This window comes from Sinocyclocheilus rhinocerous, unplaced genomic scaffold (assembly GCF_001515625.1).
Source record: "Sinocyclocheilus rhinocerous isolate Xijiao unplaced genomic scaffold, SAMN03320098_v1.1 scaffold980, whole genome shotgun sequence".
In the NCBI taxonomy this organism is placed as follows: domain Eukaryota; kingdom Metazoa; phylum Chordata; class Actinopteri; order Cypriniformes; family Cyprinidae; genus Sinocyclocheilus; species Sinocyclocheilus rhinocerous.
This window is the reverse complement of record NW_015635053.1, coordinates 67,694-81,121: the sequence shown is the minus strand read 5'-3', so window position 1 is coordinate 81,121 and position 13,428 is coordinate 67,694. Positions and strand designations below refer to the sequence as shown.

Below are 13,428 nucleotides of genomic sequence, written 5' to 3'. Positions count from 1 at the left end.
ATCCCTTCATGGGATCTGCCCACTGTGCTGAGGGCCCTGAAGGGCCCCGCTTTCGAGCTGCTACAGTCTGCCAACATTTGGTCGCTATGTCGCTTTCAGACCTAACAATAGGTCTGAAAGAAAATCTGCTAATTCTTTAGGAAATCTGTATACGGCCCTGGCGGTCTATACACAGTTGCCAGAGCAAGAGATTTGATCTGTGATCATTTCATTTACAATAACTGCTTTGGGTGCGAGTGATGTAATGTTTAGGAGCCCAAGCTTTAAAAATTGTTTTTGTTCATTTTGCATTTTTCCGGCTTAATCATGATCAGATTTTTACTAGATCCTGCATTAAATTTATATTTTGGCCTCACTATTCGGGGAACAGACACAGTCTTTATACATTGGACAATGCAAGTACTTCTATCATTTAAGTGGGTAGAACAAAAACCATCATAGCAGTTATTTGAGAATTGGCTTACTAGTCATATGGAGCGTAGCGTCCTGGAGATGTTGTCCGAAAGGAGTTCCGCTCCGACTCTGCTGGGGTGAAGGCCATCAGCGCGAAAAAGCCTAGGTCGCTCCCAGATAAGATTCCAATTATTAACAAAGAGCAGTTTCTGTTCTTTACACCATGACAATAACCATTCATTTAAAGCAAAAAGTCTACTGAACATTTCGTGTCCTCGTCGATACGTGGGAAGCGGGCACCCAGGGCCTGTGCAGAGAAACACACGGAGTAGAGGTGGTGGGAGAGTTAGCAGCAGGCTGTATACTTACCCCGAACTTGTGAGCGTCAGCCCGGGATGTTTCCAGCGCGGCTCTCCGCTCCCCCAGCTGGGCCTGCTTCTCCAGCAGCTCGCGGATCTGCTTCTCCACGGCCTCCAGCTCGAGCTGCACCGAGTTCCTCGATCAGGCTCCTGAAGTCCCTCTTCAGTGTCTCCGTCTGCCGCAGCTTGGTGTCATTAACCCTCGCGTGCAGCACGACCGTGCTGATGCTCTCGTCATCCTTCAGGATCACGGGTATCTGCGCAGAAACAACGAGAACACGAGCACCAGGGAAACTGTGAGTGTGCACTTTACCTTTAGCAATCTCCACGGCCTCCAGCTCGAGCTGCACCGAGTTCAGCTCGAACGTGTCCTCACCTGCACTCAAAGGTAGACACAAATCCACCATTAAGGCACGTAACAGTGAGTAAAACAATGGTAATCTGTGTGAATAGTGTAAACAATGTAAGCAAGATTAGCGGCAACCACGCTGGCAATGCTAACAGGCTACAGGCTAGTAGCGGACTCTAAAACTAGTCATAACAAGGCGCTCCGATTATTTTTGTTGTAGAATACAATAGGGGATATGTTCACACGTTATAGAAATGAAAATGGTGTATAAAATTGATTTAAAAATAGACGATAAAGAATTAACATGACGGAGCTTCAACGCAAAACACGCGGCAGCAACACGTTTATGTATGTTTGACAGCGTACATTCCTTCACAGATGGATGCTGCTGTGATTTAGGTCAAAAACACATAAATACTCATATCAAATGATCAGTTTATCAGACAAAGCAATAGTGATCACGTAATAAATACAGTTTACACAAATACACTTGTGTGCTGCGATATCGAATCCAATATAGTCGGCACAGCATCGTCTTTTAGTTTCAATCTTTCTGAAAATCCTGTGTCGAATTGTGACTTTTTAGAAAACGAATCCGCAGTAAAATGAAGTGAACAAAGGACCAAGTTCTTACTGATGCGGTCTGGCACTTCATTAAAAATAAAGTTCATCAAATAATGTTTATCCTTTGGTTTATGCATAGACCTGTGTTTGCCGCTCTTGTCATTTACCTACTACATGTGCGAATCAGTGGGCGGGGCTAAACAGGCAGCAATGTAGAAGCAGGCGTTGATCTTCTTCTACGGAGGCGGTGCTTAGTCACTCTATTACATCATAGAGTTGTACATTCCACAACCATATTGTCCTGTGGTTTTGGCAGACTGCCTTCAATATAAGCTGTTTCTAGACTAACAAGAAAGTTTTGAATTCTGAAACTTACAGGATGTCTCTATAGCAAAATGACCTCTTATTTATCAAAAGAGCAAGGAAATTTTGATTTCTCAGTTCATGACCACTTTAATATATAGAGCAGATTAAACATACTGCCTAACTAGACAATTACAGTAATATAAGGTTTGTCCATTCTAAATAAATATAAATGAATATGATCTGGTTAGTTAAAATAATTTGAAATCAAATCAATATTCAGGGGTTGACTTGATAGGTATAGAACTTATTGTATGTATTGTTAAACAGTATAAACACTTAACCAGTTTTTTTTTTTAAATCATACTCTCATTGTGGATTGAGCCCCCCTAATATGGAAATCCTAGAATCGCCCCTGGTAATTACCTCAAGGACCAGCCATTAACAATCAGGTTTGTTTTTTTCTGTGACTAACAAACTAATACAATTTTGGTCCACTAAGCCTCTTCTCATCAACCAGCGTTTAGTCTACTATTAAGCCTGATTCTAAACTTTCATTGTCTAGAATATGCCTAAAGCTATGGCTTTGCAGTTGCATACACTCATACAAGCAGTGAGTATGAGTGTACATAAACTTGTAACAAACTTTAGTCCTGTTCTGTATTGATGAAGGTAATGGTGAAGACAAACACCGCTCTCTTAATGACCCTGATAAATCTGGATTTGTATTTCCAGCCTCTGTTCCTCCATCTTTCTCTGTCCTTCTCTCACTTTTAGTGCCTCCATGGGCCATCATCGCCATCGCGATCGTAGCCGTGGTCCTCATTCTCACGTGCTGCTTCTGCATCGTTAAAAAGACCTGCCTTAAGAAGAAAAAAGGCAAGAAGGGAAAGAAAGGCAAGGGAGAAATGGGAATGAAGAACATGAAGGGAGGAGAGGTATGACCACCTGACACCAGCACTCTTCACCCTTAAAGGGATAGTTCACGTCAAAATGAAATATTTATATCATACTTACTCATTCTGATGTTTCGGCTCTGTATCTCTTTCTTTCATGACACAAAATGAGATGTTATGGAAAAAAATGTACAAGCTGTTCTTTTAGATAAAACAAAAGTAAATGGCAAGCTCCAAAATGATATAAAAATTCAGGTATTAATGTCATACATGTGCAGCTTCAACATGTTTCTAAACATCTCCTTTTATGTCTCACAACAGAATGACTTGAGAGTTAATAAATGATGTCTAAATTTACATTTTGGGTGAACTATTCCTTTAAAACCGTATGAAGAGACAGAAAGATTAAAGTTTTTCCACTTGCTAATTTCCATCTGCTGCTAATGAGTTTAATAGGGTTCGATACATATCTAATCTGAATCTTTCACTTGTTTAATGCTTTTAACAATGCAATATATTTGAAAGACTCAGCAACGGTCTGTTTTAAAAAATGGCTGTGTTACTACCTCACATATCCTTAATATAGCTTCTAGGTCAAGCAAATGGATGGTTGGTAGTTTGGAAAGATTTTTTAGCCATTTAATATTCATGGAATATAAAATATTCAGTGTTGTACGTCATTTGCTGCCTGTAAAGCAGGAAAGCTACATGAAAGATTTCCCGCCACGTTATTTCATTTGCCGTGTTCGTATAATTTGGTTTCCAAAAGAATGTATGTGCTGTTAATCTCTTGTGCTTTTGTGTTAAAAATGACACATTTTCCAGCGAACGCACAGCAGCACTAAATCTTTTTTATCTGTGCTGGAAGTATAATAGCTGAATAGCTGAAGAGTTTTGCTGTATTTGCCGTGTTGTGTCAGATCCCGCTGTGTGCTGTATGTTTGCTATTGTGACAAGCTAATTTCCCTTTGGGAATCATTAAAGTTTTGCCTGTCATATAATATATAATTTTCTGTATAAAAAAACTCTCAGAAAAACTTAGATGTGCATAAGCACCATCAAGCCAGGCTTATTATTTATGGGAGACCAGGGGTTATTGGAACATATTTTTTTCCGTTCATAACCTACTGTGTACTGCATATTTATCTGCTAGATTTTTGTACAGTATAAGTGCCATTTACTGTATATGTGGCAAAAGTAACTCTTTAATAGACCTATAATGAGAATGACTAGAATTGATATTGAATTAAATATTCATATCACTGTTAATATAAATACAAATATTTAAAATAATAGTAAAAAAAATGCCTAAAGCATTTCATTTGGTACAAAAATGTTAAAAAAAAAAAAATTTAAAGTACAGTATTTTAACTGACTATTCATATTGACAAAGTTCAAAATCGGTAACTGCTCAGTGCTCACTATTAATTATAAATCGAAATATAGTTATACCATCTCAAATCAGGCTTATTATAGATAACTAAAGCTAAAATAAAAAAAAGTTTTTGTTACTTGAAATAAAATAAACACTAACTATAAAAACAATTATTGATTTTAGCTAGTTGCAGAAGCAACATTTTTCATGTTCATATTTTTACTAAAAGAAATAAAACTAAAACTGAAGTAATACAAATAAAAATAATGTAGGCTTATTTTAACAATACCTAATAAAAATGGCAAAAACACAACAAAATTATTAAAATTAAATATTTAGATGCTATGCTAAAAACATATATTTTAAATATTCAATGTTTGTTCAATTATACAATTTTATTATTTTTGTTATTATTTTTGTTATTACTAATATATATTATATAATACATATATAATTATATAATAATATAATATTATATGATAATATATAAAATATAATTTTATAATAATAATAATAATAACTGATGATGTCATGATACAATTTATTTATTTTTTTTAATGTACGATTTAAGACATTTAATGGGTTACAGTTGCCCTCAGTCTCCCGTACTGTACAATAAAAGTGCCTCAAATGTGCCTCTATGTTATTTGCTTCTCAGATTTCTTTGGCTAAATTTGATGTTTGTATTAGCCAATAACGTAACGTGTTTATTTAAACCAAAATGTGTCATTTTTGATACATGTCCATTAAGTGTTACTTGATTTCCTCTGCTTGATTCTGTCTTCTGTGAGTTCAATCTCTCCCTCTCTCTCCATTTCTTCATCTCTCTATCCTTCCCGCTTTATGTCTGATATGTGCTCCGTGTATCTTGACTGTGCTGGACCCGTCTTCTCACGGTAGGTGTGATATGGCTTGCAGCGCCCCTCTCTGACTGCCTGGTGTAAGCTCAGACCAGTGCGGGGGAACTGGGCTATGAAAACTGGCTGGGAATGAACTCTTTGGCTTCTTCTTGAGTCTTGCAAGCTGCAGGGGTGCTGAGGTTGCTTGAGGAGCTAGTTTGGGGTTGGTTTGGGGAGGGCTCGCATTCCACCAGTTTGACATGCCACATGAACACCGGCGGGATGGGGAGTACAGACAAACGAGTAGAAGGAATGGCCCTTTAGAAGTGGATGTGCATTTGGTTATGAACTTAAACTTCATCCTAGCTTACTGAGAGACACCAACACACCAATCCTCACTAACATGCATGCTGAAAGGGTACGGTTGGAGATTTGTCCTCTAAAAGCTGCTCCACCTATCGCAAATCTGTCGCTTAAATGATCTTAAGTTATGCAACATACATGTATCTTTATATATTGCTTTCTTAAAGCAGTTAACTGGCAGCAAAATAAACCAAAGACATGTCCAGATGAGGTGAAGCAGCATTTGAGACAATGCCCAATGCATGCCCTTCATACAGGCACCAGTGAATGACCATGACTTGACTTGAGAGTAACTTTCCTGGACGACCCATTGTGTGCAAAGATGCAAAGAAGCTTTTCTTTTCTTCCTGAAATGTAGAGATGAGTCGTGGGATGAAGTAGGTGGCGTGGGAAACAACCGTTCACCAGGAGAACTGTTATAATGGTTTAGTTTGTTTTATTGCTTTTGGGTGTGTGTGTGTAATATTTTTTGTGTTCGAACTCTTAATGTAAACAATGCAGAAATATGTGACTTTTCCTGAAATTTGAGAGATATTTTAAGGCAGTAACCTGAGCTATAAATGTGTGGTATCACTCCAGAGCCGAAAAGAAAAAAAAAAAAAAGAAAAAAAAAAAAAGGGATCCTGATGTGCTGACAACTGATTGGCTGAATGATCTCAAACCCAAAATGATAACATCATTTTTGGATGAACTATCCCTATAAGACAGCAGATTGGGTAAAATATAAGCCCCCCAAAAAGATATCCAATTTTACATTCAAGTTTTTTTTTCCCTTTGGAAGAAGATTAATACTCACCAAGGATGCATTTATTTGAAAATAAATTTTAATTTATTTTTTATTTAATCAACCAGTGGTGTGTGTTCGGGGCAACCAATGACAGATGACATGGGAAACCTGTTTGAAAACAATCTTCTTTGCAATTCCACAAACCTAGTGGTGCAGAAATTAAACGCTTCTCCTTTGATATCTCACTGCCCTGAGAACTGAACAGAGGTTTAATTTAGCATGTTTAAATTGTCTTCATTGTTAATAATTCCACTTAATGCGTATACATTTTACTGATTTCTCACTAATAAAGCACATCATAAATTTTGGACACATAATAGGCTAGTGTTTTTTCTTGGGGCAGTGAATAGCACCTAAAAAAGTTAGGCTGAACAGGTTTAAATTAGGAACTTAAATCATAATGCAATAAACATGGTTAATCATGCTGATTTGATCACAGGGTTGTTGGTGCAAATAATTGTTTATTGTGAGTGATTGATTTCTCCTCCACCATTTCTTATTCCATCTGCCACCTTTACTAAGATGAATGTGCCGTAACTTAGCATGACTGCCTCTGAATGCTCAATGCAAGTCTCCTGAAGTTACGTAAGAGAACCACTGCAAACTTCATATTAGCAGTACCACATTAGTCTGTTACATCATTAATCATCCTCCAGATTTAATGCCAGCATCATTTTATTCACTATGTCTTGAACAATTATGCAATCAACGAGGAATATTTTCAGACTTTGCATTTTGTGGCTTGGCATGCATGAATGCATTCTATCCTGTCAGTTAAGATATAAGAAATGGTGCTTTTTTATGTGCGTGTGTGAGAGAGAGTGTGTGTGTTTTTGAGTTTGCGTGTGTTTGTATATTTTGGGGTGAGTGGTCAGGAAGGACGAATCCTCCCCCCAAGCATTTTTTGTTCTATTTAGAGACATTCTGATTCAACTCTTTTCGTTCATCTTGTATTCTTGTATTTCTTTTCTTCTCTTGTTTTTCCCAAAGCAAAAGCAGACATCTCCTTCTATGTAAGCTAATATTTGCTGTTTCACTAGCATTGTGTTTGAGGCTGCATAAATTCTTCAAAGTGCATAACAAATCTCAGAAATGCTTGATCTGATGAACAGTCGCAGCGGGGATCCGGTAATGCTGTTGGATGTTCCCACGTGGATGAGCTTGCTGGGGTCACTACTACCCCCAAAGCAGTGTTAGTCATGTAATAGGGTTATGTACTGTGTTAACTCCATCTCTTTCAGAGGACACAAATGCTAGGCTAGCAGAGAGAAACTTCCGGTTATCAGCATAATGTCTGGTCTACTTTACCGCTTACACCGTGTCCTAACCAGTGTGATGCGATAAGATTTCAGCGACAAGCAATTTGTCTGTTCACAAAAGATGTGTCATGGTTATGTGACGTGAAAAAAATCTATCAAAAACCACAGCCAATCAGAGCAGTCTGTGGGCGGAGTCTCTCCGTAAGTGCATTATGCTTATAACAACATGGATGAGTACATAATCTAATTTGTAAATATTAAACCATTTTACCATTATTAAAACTGCATACTGAGAGACTGATGCAATCTTTGTTATGAATACACTTCACACTGAGTTCAGTTTATGTTTCTTTTAATTTATTTCAAAGCAGGGTACTGTAGGTGATTTGGTTGAAAACGTCTCGGTTACGTATGGTAACCCTCGTTCCCTGAAGGAGGGAACGGAGACGTCATGTCGGATGACCGACGAAATTGGGATCTTGCTTAGAGAGACCAATCTACTTCGAGTGTAAACTAAACGAGCCAATGCACATTGGCATGCGATTATTGCATCCAGCTGCCGCTGATCACAGCGTGAGTATAAGTAGGCAGCAGATGCAGCGCATATTCAGGTTTTCGCGGAGGAGCCGAGCCGGTGACCCGGCCCCTCAGCGGTGTTACAGGAGCTGTGGCGACGGGACGTGACATCTCCGTTCCCTCCTTCAGGGAATGAGGGTTACATACGTAATCGAGACGTTCCCTTTCAGTCGGTCACTCTCGACGTCACGTCGGATGCCAATGTGCATTGGCTTGTTTAGTTTACACTCGAAGTAGATTGGTCTCTCTAAGCGAGATCCCAATTTCGTCGGTCATCCGACGTGACGTCGAGAGTGACCGACTGAAAGGGAACCAAATTTTTTTTTATGCTGGTTGAAAATCTTTTCACAACCCTATAACAATCACTAATGGTGTGTTCACACCAAAAGTGAATTTAATTTAGTGCTGTCAAACGATTAATCGCGATTAATCGCATCCAAAATTAAAGATTTGTTTACATGATATATGTGTGTACTGTGTATATTTATTACGTATAAATAAATACACACATACAGCATATATTTTGAAAATATGTACATGTATTTACATGTATATATTTATATTCATATAATTTATATTATATTATAAATATATTTAATATATAAACATAACATATTTTTCTTAAATATATACATGCATGTATTTATATATACATAATACATAGACATAGTACACACACACATATCATGTAAACAAAAACTTTTATTTTGGATGCAATTAATCGCGATTAATCGTTTGACAGCACTAATTTAATTATTCGTGCGAGTAGATTACATACAAAGTCAATTTAAAGACGTGAATAGGCGCGAGTTCGCGCCGGGGCGACGCAAATCACGCAAATGGATGATGTGATTGCTGCAAACGCGCGATATATACCTTAATCGCGCTTTCCACACAAGTTAAATTTTTTTAACTTGAGCGGAAAATTTGCATGATGCATTGACACGCAATCAGCGAAGAGCTTATTGACACATCCGGTTTGACACATCCCGTTGTATCAGAAAAAAAATTTTTTTAAGTGTTTTTATTCATGCAAGTGATGCAAAAAACATCCCGCGAGTAAACTAGAGTGAGTAACGCAATGCAAATATTCGTTTCACGTTTGGTGTGCACACACCATTAGTTAAGTGGTCTAAATGTATTTATATTGTCTGTGAAAGGCGTATGAGCATAAAATGTTTGTCCAATCGTATTCCTCGGTCCGAGGGCTACGATAAGCTGTTCTACTTTCCTGTCAACGTACGTATTTGCATACCTCCGTGCACCCTGTTAGACATCATACCTCATCATCAGTGTGTTTCATTACGCTACTGCAGACCGAGCAAGAATGGAAGGCGTTATCATTGTAATATTATGTGCTTTGTACTGTAATGTTTTCTCACCGATGAATGAGACATGAGATAATCTGACAGAATTGCATTCAACCCTGCACCAACACCATCTCTGATCATGACTCTGGTTAGCCTCTGGTCTGCCTGTGCGCGTTCATGTGTTTTGGAGGAGGCGTGGCTTTGGAGAGTGATTATGCAAGGAGGGTGGAATCTTATGCTTTCAAAGCTAGCTTTCAATAGTGCTAGCCTCCCTGAAATTGCCTACCCTACCTTTAAGATCTGAGGTAAATTAGCATCACTTTTAGTATGGCTAAAAAGGTCACGCAAAATGATATTCAAACTCACGTTACACATTTCTAGCTTTATAGTCTGTATGCTGTTAATACTATACTAACTGTTAATAGAATTGTTGCTTATATAGAGTCACTCATCACTGCAGCTGGTTAGGACAAAAACTCTTAATAACACTGAAAAGATGTTTTCATCACATGTCGCAGCATCACGTCACATCTGGTTGGGACACGGTATTATTCTGGACCAAGAGTGCCAATCTAGAAAGGGAAAAAACTTATGACAAATATATAAAAGTGATCAAATCCAAGTTAGTTTTTTTTTTTTTTTTTTTTTATCTCTTAGGGATTGGAAAATCTTAAAGTTGCAGTTCACCCAAAAATTCTGTCATAATTTACTCACATGAGCTCATGCTGTTCCAAATCCATAAGACTTTCGCTCATCGAAATTAAAAATTTTGTTTAATGAAATCTGAGAGATCCTGAAAGTCCTTTCCCCCAAACCTTTGACACTTCAAAAAGTTCATACAGTATATTTGACATATTTTACTCCATAAAACAGAGCTTGATATACAGTATGTGTGTTGATATATGTGTTGATTAATGCTCATTTGTAAATAAGAGCCTAAATTAAATCTGTTCATTATTCAGAAGACTTGGATTAAAGTGCTGGATTCATATGGAACATCAGATGTTTTGGTGGAACGGATTTTCAGTAGAGATACAGAAATCTCTCAGATTTCATTACAAATATGTGAATGTGTTTTGAAGATGATTGAATGTTTTATCAGTTTGAAGTAATTGCTGACAGAATTTTCATTTTTGGGCGAACTATTCCTTTAAATTGGTGATAAACCAGGATGGAAATATCTCATTCAGATAATGGTACATTTGACAAACAGTTATACAGAAAAGACAGGAGAAGTTAATGTACTCTACTCAAAAGTAATAAGTACAGACTGTTTCCAACAAAGTACAATATATAGATGTGCCCACAGATCACATTTATTCACTTCTAAGTGCTTCAAACTAAATTTAGAATAAGATTTGATCCCACAGACATCATATAATTTGGCAAATCCAGTGACTAATATGCTATACACTGCCCATATAATCCAAATTACTGGAAGAATTTTGTTAACATAGAATGTTTCATAGACTCTCATGTTTCTTCTTTTATGATTACACTATTATGCTTAATTTAATCTAAAAAGTCATGTTATAGTATATTTTGCAGTATGTAGCACACACAATAGACAACCTTGTCAAGTAATATTAAATTACAGCACAGGGCACAAAAGTATTAATTACAACAGAATCATTAAATGACAATATAAGTTCATTAAGATTCATTTCAGCTTTTTCCCATTGTCATTTTGAAGAGCAGCAGGACCATGAGAAATGATGATGTGTAAAATAACACTTATTCTGCTCTTGTACTGTGATCTTTAGTATCTGTCTGCCAAACGTTTCTTCCAAATTGTCCTTCATTTTACATTGTATATATGGGCTGATATGAATATTGGCTTTAAAGCACCAACACTTTGCTTTTGTATCTTCTAAATCTTTCTTCCTGTGCAAAAGCGAGTCCTTTAGACTCAGTCATCATCTCTCAGGGTTGTATTATACCCTGCAGACTCAGAATCAATTTATGGACAGACTGCTTCAGAAAGACTAGAAGCCTTATGTCTGTCTTTCCCTCCGCAAAAGTAATGTAGACGATTGCAAATGGTGTCATGAAAGGAAAAGTGAAATCAAGTCATGTTGCTATGAAGGTCATCGCTGACACAGTAACATACAGTAACACCCGGGTGGTTTGACACCTGGCAAACTTCAGGTAAGCGGAGAAATGGCCCGACGAACCATGTTTGGGGAACATCATTTACCTTCCTTTGCCTTTGCTCTAGTTTCTCCTCTTAACGTCCATCTGTGCTTTTGTCTCTCCAGAAACAGGACGAGGATGACGATGAAGAAGATATAGACATGGGAACAACTGAAGAGAAAGAGGAGGAACCGAAAGAGAAGGAGAAGCTCGGCAAACTGCAGTTCTCCCTTGACTACGACTTCTCTGACAACAAGGCAAGACCACTTTACGCTTTACAGTATGTTTAAACACATCAGTTTGAATATGTAAGTGAATTATGTCTTAATATGTCTGTCTATCAGTTGACATTAATGCCCAGACTTTCGCAGATTTGTCCTACATACACATAACATTAACATTTGTATGAACATACTATGCAGTTTTTTGTATTTGAAATATACATCAATTGCATATTTTCATGTAAAAATATTTTAATGTACAGCAAGCTGAGTGAAACATATCTCTATACAGAAACTAAACACCTAGAAGTGCTGGCATGAATTGGATACCACATGATGACATTTGATCCAATGATTGTTTAAAGCTATTCCTAAGGTTGTTTAAAAAAAAAAACTGAAACCCCCTGTTTCAGCACTGGTTAGTTCTCACCGGTTTTAAAAAATGCTAAAAAAGTGGGCGTGGTGCGCAGCGGAGCGGAGGGGGAAAAGGAGACAGACAACACACACACACAGCTTCGGGTTCAGACAGTTTCATTTCGCTCCCATCCAGTTAAAAACACAAATAAATGCACAGCCATTTGCACTCTGCATCGAAAACATACATGAACGTGCTGTTGAACCTCTGATAACTTTTTTAAGTCCCCCTGTAGTGAAAATCAAGTTTCTTATGTTGTTTATTTGTCTGTATGGTGTTTTTAATATGCCTTTAGACAAACCATGTGCCAATCTATTAATCAACACCATTGCTGAGTTATTTTCTCCTTAAAACTGTAGTTTCCCAAAGGCTGACCCAGAAATACGGTTTGAAACAGCCCTCGGTTTGCTACGTCACAAACCAATAACCAATCACGTCAAGGGATCGATTCCTATCACTAGCATGCAAAATATACCAATACCAGCACAAAACCAAAAATAAATTAAAGCAAAAAACCCATGAAGCTGTGGTTTAATGTGAATTTAGAACCGCTAACTTGCATTATAACCCGTGGCAACAGTGTAAAAGTAGCCCGGAGTCAGACCCACCTCTCCCGCATCGGCATCTGCACTTCACACGCGTATGCTCGCGGGCGCGAATTAAGAATCACAAACGGCTGTATTCGAGTCTTCAAGGCATTTTAGGACACAACATCGTCAAGTAAGTAACTTTAACGAATGTTACAGTATTCACTGTAGTTGTCCGCTAGTAAAAAGATAGTTTTATCAGTCATTATCCGTGTATGCCATTGTTTTGCGTTTACTACAGTTCAGTGGATCAGGAGGCGCTGGCTGGTGTGACTGAGTGGAGGCGGGACTAATTTGCATATTCATAGATCAGCGTATATTAAATGAGGCAAGGGTGTAGAGTTGCATTCAAGCTATTTTAAGGAATGAGAAAATTATTTTCACAAGAAAAAACATTTACATATGTAATTTTGATGATCAAAGATAAGTTTTAAGGGATAAAATATTTGACTACAGGGGGACTTTAAGGCTTATTCTGCAGCAATTATATAATCCTTTTTGACGGGTTGTGTCATGGAGCTGTAAAAACGGTAATACTCACTAAGTGAATGAATCGCGTTTGTGCCGAACTCTTATTACAAAGCAAAAACAAACACTCTCCTTCGATTCATGAACGTTTCTCTCAGATAATGTACGCGATCTCACAGTCTGAAGCATCTGTCATAGCAAATCAACACATGCTGTTGTGAATAATTAAGC

General features: G+C 37.6%; 1 protein-coding gene across 4 annotated transcripts in view; it reads left to right on the top strand.

Moving 5' to 3' along the window:
* Positions 1-13,428, top strand: part of syt2a (synaptotagmin IIa) — a 78,828-nt gene that overhangs the window by 59,413 nt on the left and 5,987 nt on the right. For 3 of the 4 annotated variants that reach the window (XM_016560737.1, XM_016560738.1, XM_016560736.1), the window contains exons 3-4: positions 2,746-2,906; positions 11,632-11,763. In XM_016560737.1, the coding sequence (XP_016416223.1) occupies positions 2,746-2,906; positions 11,632-11,763 (293 nt within the window). The remainder of the gene's footprint in view (positions 1-2,745; positions 2,907-11,631; positions 11,764-13,428) is intronic. The other variant, XM_016560739.1, reaches the window with a different exon arrangement.